This window comes from Puma concolor, chromosome E1 (assembly GCF_028749965.1).
Source record: "Puma concolor isolate L17-30 chromosome E1, mPumCon1.1.hap2, whole genome shotgun sequence".
NCBI lineage: Eukaryota > Metazoa > Chordata > Mammalia > Carnivora > Felidae > Puma > Puma concolor.
The window spans coordinates 57376733-57385847 of record NC_141680.1 but is presented as its reverse complement, the minus strand read 5'-3'; the positions used below and the strand labels follow the sequence as shown (position 1 = coordinate 57385847).

The 9115-nt window shown below is 49.0% G+C and overlaps 1 protein-coding gene across 2 annotated transcripts; it reads right to left on the bottom strand.

The window, feature by feature from the left end:
- Positions 1-1986: 1986 nt before the first annotated feature.
- Positions 1987-7278, bottom strand: LOC112864693 (CMRF35-like molecule 1). Of its 2 annotated transcripts, none has more exons than XM_086687956.1 (4): positions 6918-7278; positions 5233-5562; positions 4775-4898; positions 1987-2226 (listed from the first exon to the last, which is right to left on the bottom strand). In XM_086687956.1, exons 1-4 carry the CDS (start codon positions 6955-6957, stop codon positions 2082-2084), a joined length of 639 nt encoding a protein of 212 aa, XP_086544082.1. In that variant the 5' UTR covers positions 6958-7278; the 3' UTR covers positions 1987-2081. The 2 variants fall into 2 exon arrangements, with proteins under 2 accessions (XP_086544082.1, XP_025783520.2); XM_025927735.2 differs by having other exon boundaries at positions 1987-2382; positions 6918-7267.
- Positions 7279-9115: the final 1837 nt, after the last annotated feature.

The window sequence follows — 9115 nt, the reverse complement described above, 5'->3', positions numbered from 1 at the left end:
GGGGAAGGAAAAAAAAAAAAAGGAGGTTAAAGTGGGAGAGAGCCAAAGCATAAGAGACTCTTAAAAACTGAGAACAAACTGAGGGTTGATGGGGGGTGGGAGGGAGGGGAGGGTGGGTGATGGGTATTGAGGAGGGCACTTTTTGGGATAAGCACTGGGTGTTGTATGGAAACCAATCTGACAATAAATTTCATATATTGGAAAAAAAAAAAAAGAAGATATCCAGCTGGCCAACAGACACATGAAAAGATGCTCAACATCACTCATCATCAGTGATGATGTTTTGATACAAATCAAAACCACAATGAGATACAACCTCGCACTGGTCAGAGTGGCTAAAATTAACAATTCAGGAAACAGCAGATGTTGGCGAGGATGTGGAGAAATGGAAACTTTTTGCACTGTTGGTGGGAATGCAAACTGGTGCAGCCACTCTGGAAAGCAGTGTGGACGTTCCTCAAAAAATTACAAATAGAATTACTTTATGACCCAGCAATAGCACTACTAGGAATTTATCCAAAGGATACAGGAGTACTGATTCATAGGGGCATATGTACCACAATTATTATAGCAGCACTATCAGCAATAGTCAAATTATGGAAAGAGCCAAAATATCCATTAACTGATAGATAGATAAAGATGTAGTATGTATATACAATGGAATATGACTCGGCAATGAAAAAGAATGAAATATTGCCATTTGCAACAATGTGGATGGAACTGGAGGGTATTATGCTGAGTGAAATAAGTCAGTCAGAAAAAGACAGATATCATGTTTTCACTCATATGTGGAATTTGAGAAACTTAACAGAAGACCATAGGGGATTGAAGGAAAAATCAATTACAAACAGAGAGGGAGGCAAACCCTAGGAGACTCTTAAATACAGAGAACAAACTGAGGATTGACGGGGGTGAGGGTTAGAGGTTGGGGCAAATGGGAGATGGGCATTGAGGAGGGCACTTGTTGGGATGAACACTGAGTGTTGTATGTAAGTGATGAATCATGGGAATCTACTCCTGAAGCCAAGACTACACTGTATACACTGTATGTTAGCTAACTTGACAATACATTATTTAAAAAAAAATGCAGCTGGAGAACTTGCTTCATGAGCACCACGGCCCCAGGACACAGAGGAGGAGTCCAGATGGCCAGTTTGGCTCAGTCTAAGAGAAATTACAGACAACATGACCTCTCCAAGGAAGGAGCTCAGAAAAGAGATATAAGTCCCCAAAATGGTTCAAAACAAAATATAGAGACAAAAAAGAACAGAACCCAGGAAAAATGTAAGTAAAAGAGAAAAAAAAACACCCCTGAAAAACCAAACGGTTGAGAGGAAAATGTATAACTTTGAAATTTAAAAAGAAAAGGGCTGTTTTTGTGTTGTTAGTTTTTGATGAGTAAGTGGGAGGAAGTTAAACACAAAGAGCCCAGCATCCTGGGTTTGCGTTGTTCAGCTGGGGTGAGATGGGGGGTGGAGGTTAGGGGTGTGGGAGCATGGAAAGGCCAAAGATCAGGCCAAACCCAGGAGTGGGTGATGGTGGGTGTGAGCTGCCTGGGGGATGGGCAGCGTCACAGGCAAGAAGGGGACAGATCTGTCCATCTCGATGAAAAAGTCCAAACAGTCCATGGAGCCCCTGCACGTAAGGACCAGTGAGGCCAAGGGACAAATGGGGGAACAGAAATGAACTGTTCTGGTGACGACTGGGTGAATCCCCTGTGCTTGGAGGCCACCGATGTAGATAAGGGGACAGGAATATTTGCATTGTTTCAAAGCCCCTCCCTGCAAAACATTGATTCCTTACAGAGGGAGAAAGAGTGACTTCAATGAGTTTCAACAAATTTATACTCACAACCACCCAGTTCTAAGACACATTCGGATTCTAGCATTGGATTTAGAGTCACTTCCCGCCCTCTAGAATGGAAGGGTTGTCCTCTCACATATAAAATATTGAAAGAATGTCCAAACAAAATAATTTCCAGGGAGCGCAAGAAAGCCAAAGATTTTAATAGGGAATATACAGGGCAAACAGATCAGATGCGGGTCGGGCGATGGTCCAACCCTGTTTTCCATCTTTTACGTTCAAGGAATTCTTTCTTGGAGGCACTGATGCAGCAGAAGGTGGAATCGGCAGACCTCTGTGCAGCTGGCCCATCGGGGGCTTTGTCCTTGTGGACACACTCTGGAACTTGTTGATTTAATCCAGGTTTTATGCTTACTGGTTGGTCTGGAATTGGAAAACCCATCATTGGCCAGAGTCCTGAGCGATGTAATAGTTATTTATCCTTGGCAGAGCCACTTGAGGGTGGCAAGGAAAGGAGGTACCAGGAGGATCCACACAGGAGGATTCTCTGCTGCTACATTGAAGGCCAAGATTCCCGACCTGTTCAGAGCAGGGAGGGAGCCAGACTTTAATTCTGACAGCAGGACGCGGGGAGTCCTCACCTAACAGGGACCCCCATCTGTCTCGGAAATGTAATCATTGCCCTTTCCCTGACCAGAGCTCAGAGGGTGCGGGGGTGTCCATGGTGGGGGCGGGGGCTGTGTTTCTCCTGTTCAGACTGATGTATCTTCCCCTGGAGTCCCCCGGACTCCCCACATCACAGTCACAGCAGGACCCAAGCAGGGGCAACTTCACAAAGGTCAAAAGCACAAAGTGAAGGTTGTGTAGCAGGGCCCTGAGTAGGGATCGTGCTGACAGGAGTGGGGTCCCTCTTCAGGGGCCGCTCCAGGCCCTTCCTGTCCACCCTCACTCCCGCTCCCAGACCTGGAGGACAGGCCAGCCCCGGTCCCTGCCCAAAAGCCCCTCTGAGGGCACGGCCATGCTGTCCAAGGCGAAGCATTCAGGGGCCTCCCAGCAGCCTTAGCCTGGGCTCCAGCACCTCTGCACCCTGATTTCATCCTGCTTGTCGGCTGCCTCCCCCAAATCCCCTCCACCTCAGCAGCAGGCCAGCCAGGACCAAAGGTTTCCCTTTGCCTATTTGATTCTACTTCTGTCCCACCTTGTATAAATTCTGCCCTCTCTCAAGCTCATCTCATATAACATTTCATATTACCATTCAGCCTGGCTGAATACCTTCTGGCTTCTCTTGGGAGGGGTCTCTCCCAACTCTGAACCCCATCTGGTAGCACATAGGAGGTGCACTATCTCATACACCCTGAACAGTGGACACATGGTCTAGTGGACCATTGGGCCCTTGCTCACATATGTCCCCCTGGCAGTCCCCATCAGTATCCAAGAGTCTGATGCCCTCACCCTCTGCCTCATCCCCTCCCCCACAAGCAGTGTCAGGGCCCCCATGCAGGCTGGCTTTGTTCTCTCCTTCTGCCTGCCTTGAGCAAGATTTGTCATGTGCATTTCACAGGGGGTTTTCTTGAGAGAGAAGACATGCTCCCTTGCACTTCCTGAAATTATCCTTGAACTCACTGTGCTCTGTTCCCAAGTTCCAATCCCTGTGTGGCTGCGGCCCCATCGCTCCACCTACAGGCTTCCACCTGTGCCCTTCAGTCTCCTAAAAGTCCCTCATCCTCCCCTCCTGACTCCACAGAACAACTGGTCTCCAAATAGTCATGAGCAGGACAAAAGCCAGTTGTGAAGCATGAGACAAGTGCCTGACCTCATTCATACACATTGTCCAGCAGGACAAAGCTACAAGGAATTGGTCCTTGAGAAGGGAGGGAAGAAGGAGTGGACTGGAAGGTAGACCATAGAAGGGGCATCTGGGAGAAAATGCACCTTCACCCTGAACTCCGATGGAGTGAAACTGGGTCAGGGATGTGCCCTTTGAGGAAAGAGTTAATTCATTGTTCTTTGGATGCTTTTGAGGGGGTAGGCTTCAGGTTGATGGCCCAACCTCTCTACCATGTTGGGAATGTGAGAAAGCAGGAATGCCAGCTTCCCACTCTTTCCCAGCATTTCCCAAGCACTTGGGAGGAGAGAGCTGGATCCATGGAACAGGTACCTGCCCTTGACAGTGGGCAGAATGACTCCCCCTCAAAGATGTCTTAATCCCCAGACCTCTGAATGTGTTAGATTCCTTGGCGCAAGAGAATTAATGATGCAGATGGATTTAAGATTGCCAACCAGCTGACCCTGAGATGGGGAGGTGATCCTGGGATATCTGGGTGGACCCTATGGAATCGCCAGTGTCTTTATATAAATGAAAGCACACAGGAGAGCCAGTGTCAGAGTAATGAGGGTGAGAAAGACTCAACCACCCCTGCTGGTTGATGGAAGAGACCACGAGCCAGGGGTGCAGCGGCCTCCAGAAGCTGGAAAAGACAAGGAAGCCCTTCTCCCTCAGAGCCTCCAGGAGGAGCCAGCCCTGCCAGCACCTTGAGTTTAGCCCAGTGAGACTCATCCCAGACCTTGATGTCTAGAACTTTAAGATCATAACATCGTTTTGCCTTCAGCCACCAGGGTGGTGGTGATTTGCTCGAGCAGCCACAGGGAGCTAATCCAGAGCCCTTCCCTTCTGGCAACTTGAGGCTGAAAACACCTGTGCCTGTTTTGGCTGCTTGGGGGTTGGGAGGCAGGTCAGAAGGAGACCAGAAGCTTCTCTCCTACAGCCCAGCTGAACAACTTAGCTTAGGTTTCTTGTGGGGAGGGGAGCTCTTTAAGGACTCAGAGGTACAAAGAGGGGGCCTAGTGCAGACCTGTTTCTCCCCAGCAGAGGAAACATCAGAAGGGCCAATGGGGGCCCCTGTCAGAGTGCCCCAGGGGAGAGCTGTCCCAGGGCAGCAGTGGGAAAGTCTGTGGGTTCAGCTGTGCTCACCTGCTGTGGGGGTTGATCAGAACAATAGGCTGGCTGCTGTTGATGCCCTGGGTAAAAGGAGGAGAGGAAGCTGGACCGGCTGGTGTTCTTGCTACAGGCTTGGGAGAGTCTGTTGGATCAGGAGCTAAACACAGAGAGCAGAGCATGGTTGTGAGTGTCACAGGTGGCTCCCATGGTCTCCACACCCCACCCCCAGGGGTGCAGAACCTTTCTGTCTTAGTGCCACTGCTCAGCCAAGTTGGCTTTCTCTTGCATCTCTTTGGTTTCTTATCCCAAATATGAATACATATTTCCAGAGGAACACGAGTTTGCCACCGCGTGAGAAATTTTCAGCGGCAGGCATAGTCGTAGGTGAGTTTCGAGACTCCCCTTCATCCATCGGGGAAGACAGAGAAATAGTCCTGACTCCTTTGGGGGTGGGACTCAGGGTCCCAGAGCACAGGAAGGGTAGTACCTACCTGGGTCAACATCCACGTATACTTTGTACCCCAGGTCATTGCCAGCTTTCTCAATCCCACACCAGTAGGTGTCTGCATCGTCATACCAGAGATCCTCCAATGTCACGGTGAATATGCGCTGGCTATGATTGTCCTGGATGGATGCTCGGCCCTTCTTCACCAGTTGCTCTGACCCGGTGCTTTTAACAAGGATTTTGCAGGAATCCCACTCGTACCCACGACACCACCATTTCTTGTAGGATTCCCAACCCCGCCCATATGTACAGTGCACGGTCAGTGTGCCCATTGCCGTGCCTCTCACCATTCTCTGCACGCAGGTGGAGAAGTGGCCTAGAAAACAGAAACCCAACATGCATCTTATCCTTCCTTGAGCCCAGAGCTGACCCGGGCGCCGCTGGGGCTTCTGGCCCTGCCCTGAAGACCAGCCAGGAGCCTCTGCCCTCTGTCTAATTGCCACATCCCTCCTGTCCCTTCATCCCCTGCAGGATTTCTTTTCTGTCACCCCTCTTGTGAATCCCCCTTGAGGCTCCTAACTCTCCTAACCAATACAGGGCTCTCTGCACACTCACCATCCTACTGACCACCGTCCCCTGCCCGACCTCAAGCAGCACCTCTCCCAGCAGCACAGAGCGCACACTGCAGCCACAGGTGTATTTCTGAATCCCAGAGCTGGTGAGACAGTGTGGCCCCCTCCCCATCTATGCCTCGATACTGTAAACTCCGCACACCTACAAACCCTCAGCCTCTGAATCGACACAATGGCACAGAAGTAAACACACACGCACACACACACACATACCAAACACACTCACTCGACAGGTGATTGCTTGTGTGTGTGTGTTTTTTTTTTTTTTACCTATACACCTTGTTCTTCTGTGTCTCTATAATTTAATGCAAGCTGTTCCCTCTGCCTAGAATGTGCTTTCTTCTCTGTTTGAAGGAAGCAAACCCTTGTATTCATCCCTTAAGTCTCATCTCCAACAGTGTCTTTTCTATGGTTTGTCTGGTTCTGCAGACCATCTCGTCGCTCCTGGTACAACCAGAGCCATTTGTCCCTGTCACAGGTGTTGTGCTAATGACACTAGATGATGATCTGTCTTTAGATCATCCAGAGAAGAGACCCAGCCAGGCTGGTGTGTGGGGATGAGCAACTCTCCAGAGAGCCTGTCACCCTGGTTTTGCTGCCTGCCTTCCTCCCTGTTGTCTGAGGTCTTCAGAAGAGGATTCTGGCTCAAGCTTCAAGTCAAGACCAGATGTGTAAGTTTTTAAATGATCCAGTTGCCTGAAGTTCACCTTGACTGAGTGGGTCTCAACTGGGGCTTGAGCATCTGTGCTTCTTTAAAGTTCCTCAGGAACGCATGCATTTAGGTATGTGTGCGTGCGTGTGTGTGTGTGTGTGTGTGTGTGTGTATGTGTGTGTGTATCATGTGTCTATCCATCCATCTGTCATCTGTCTATCCTTCTCTCTGCCAGGATTGGGAAACTGTGCCTAGAAAGCAGACACTGTACGCGTTATTTCCTTCCCCTAACATTTAACTCTGTACCTTTCAAGTAACAAAACTTAAAAAGTTTTATAAATACGTAAGTGTCTGGATATGAAAGGCCCTGCCATCTCTCTCAGGACAGACCCTATCTGTGTCCCATCCTGATCCTGCAGGTACTTAGTAAGCCCCTGCCTTACTCACCTTGGACGACGAGAAGGATCACAACCGGGAGCAGCCGCATGTCCTGCCTGCCTGGCTTGTCTCCCTGGTGCTCAGCAAATGCCAGCTGCCTTCCAGAGACTTGAACTGAGCACAGAGGCAACCTACCTTCTCTTCTTCTAAATTATCCTTTTTTGTTTTCTCTCATCTACTTCCCCTCAATTTTTTCTTCAGTTACTTCCTAATTTCATTAATTTGGTGCAAAGCAGCGGCAACGGTTCGGAGCTTATGGCTGACGTGATGAGGTGGCCCCACTCCTTGCTCTGGCCCCTCAACTCAGCATCCCCTAGAGTCTGACTCTGATGATCTGCTCTCTGGGGAGGGTCCCTGCCTGTCCCCCCCACCCCCCACTCTAGCACCACCTCCAGTCTGTGCGCACCTACTTCCTGCCTCCCCCCCCATCTTCCAGCCCAGTTCTCCACTTTAATGGCTGTTGGAGCCTTGTAGAACTGTCCACCCTGTTAGCACCTCAGATGTGCTCCAAATGCCATTTCTTGTCATCTTTACCCCTAAAGTCAATCTGTCCCAACACATGGTCCCTGAGCCCAGGGATCCCTCTCCACCTGCCTCCACCACTCTAGTCTTCCGTAGACAAAGGCCATGGGGTCTTCTCCCTGCCACCTGCCACCCTCAGAAGGCCTTGCAGGGGTGGGGGGCTTGGAGGTGGAGCAGTCCAGGGCTTTGCCAGAGGAGTAGGAGAGGGCGTGGCGGGCCAGCCCCAGGAGGGAAGGGGAGCAAGAATCCCTGTCCCCTTCAAGGTCCTTCTGGCTGGACTAAGACTCAAACTGACATGAGACAGATTAACAAGAGAAAATCAAATCTAATAGCATACGTGCAAGGAGTCCACACAGACGTGTCAGTCAGGCAAAAGAGATACAAATGTCATCCCGAATTAAGCAGAAGGGGGTAGGGGACTGAGACTTCAAAGGGAAGGAACCAGTAAATGTTTGGTGCACAAATGTCAGTCCTGCCAGAGAGATGGGTTACTCAGATCAAATTTAAATGTAAGCTTCTCTGCAGTTGCACACATTAACAGTTCAGCTGGTACGTGTTTCTTCCAACTGAACTGGTCTATTCATCCGGATGATAGGTCAGCTTAGGCAAACTCATTCCAGAAGGCAGTGATGCGGGTGGTTTCACAACGTTAGGTCTGTGGTCCAAGTAATCAGGTAAGAAACAAGAAGCTTTTCTATGGAAACAAGAGGAACCCAATGGTTCATGATTGGATCAAACGTTCAGCCAGTTTCCAAGTTGTGAGGGCAGCCAGTGGAGCAGACTTTTAGATGTTGGACTCGAAGCATCTCAGATAGAGTGAAGGCAGGCTGTGCAGTCAGACAGGTCCCCTGGGTTTGTAGTTCAAATGTCTCTGGTGATCTCTGCTTGGCCTGCTGAGCGATAGGCACAAAGATTGTGTAGGTTGTGAGTTCTTGTGGATTTCTCTAGGTTTAGGTAAGTGGTTTACATTCAGCAGAACTTCAGGGGAAGGGCAGTTTTAGTTCTCAAAGGATTCCAAGTCAGAAAGGTGGGAGAAACCTCAGAATGTCGATTTGGAACGTTGTAGCTGGTGGTGGAAGACACTAGAAGAAATCAGGACCTAATCTGTTATATAATGAATAGTAATAAAATCTAAAATGTACGAAGATGTGTTATTGAAACATATTTTCTCACTATAATCACTTCTTTGACCAAAGATAATGAAATTAACACTAACTTGTTTGCAAAATAAGTCATTTCCCATAAAACTTGGCCTGACTATTTCCATAAGTACAACAAGAATTGCAGTTGACTCTTTCAACCTGCTTTGCTAGAAGTTTTCATAAAAAGTCTCCAGATGAAGTTTAACAGCCTCTTGAGGCCAGGAGCCAAACCAATTACTTGCCTTTAGACTTTGCCTGTAATACGTATAGATTTGGGTGAATTCCTCTCTTCTCAAGGCCCCCCAAACATCCCGGGGTTCCTGCACCTGTGAGGAAGTGACCTTCTTTACTCACCTGGTAAGGCTGCTGGGAACTCTGTAAGCAAGCTATCAGTCTGGTATTTCCAAGGGGCTTTATTGTGTCCATGAAATCACCCTGAGTTCTTTAAGGCTGTCGGGTCACATCTGAGCACGTCATTCCCAAATATGACCTTCCAGTCCGAGCGTGGTAATATACGCAGTGTTTCCCATTGTGTCCTGTCAT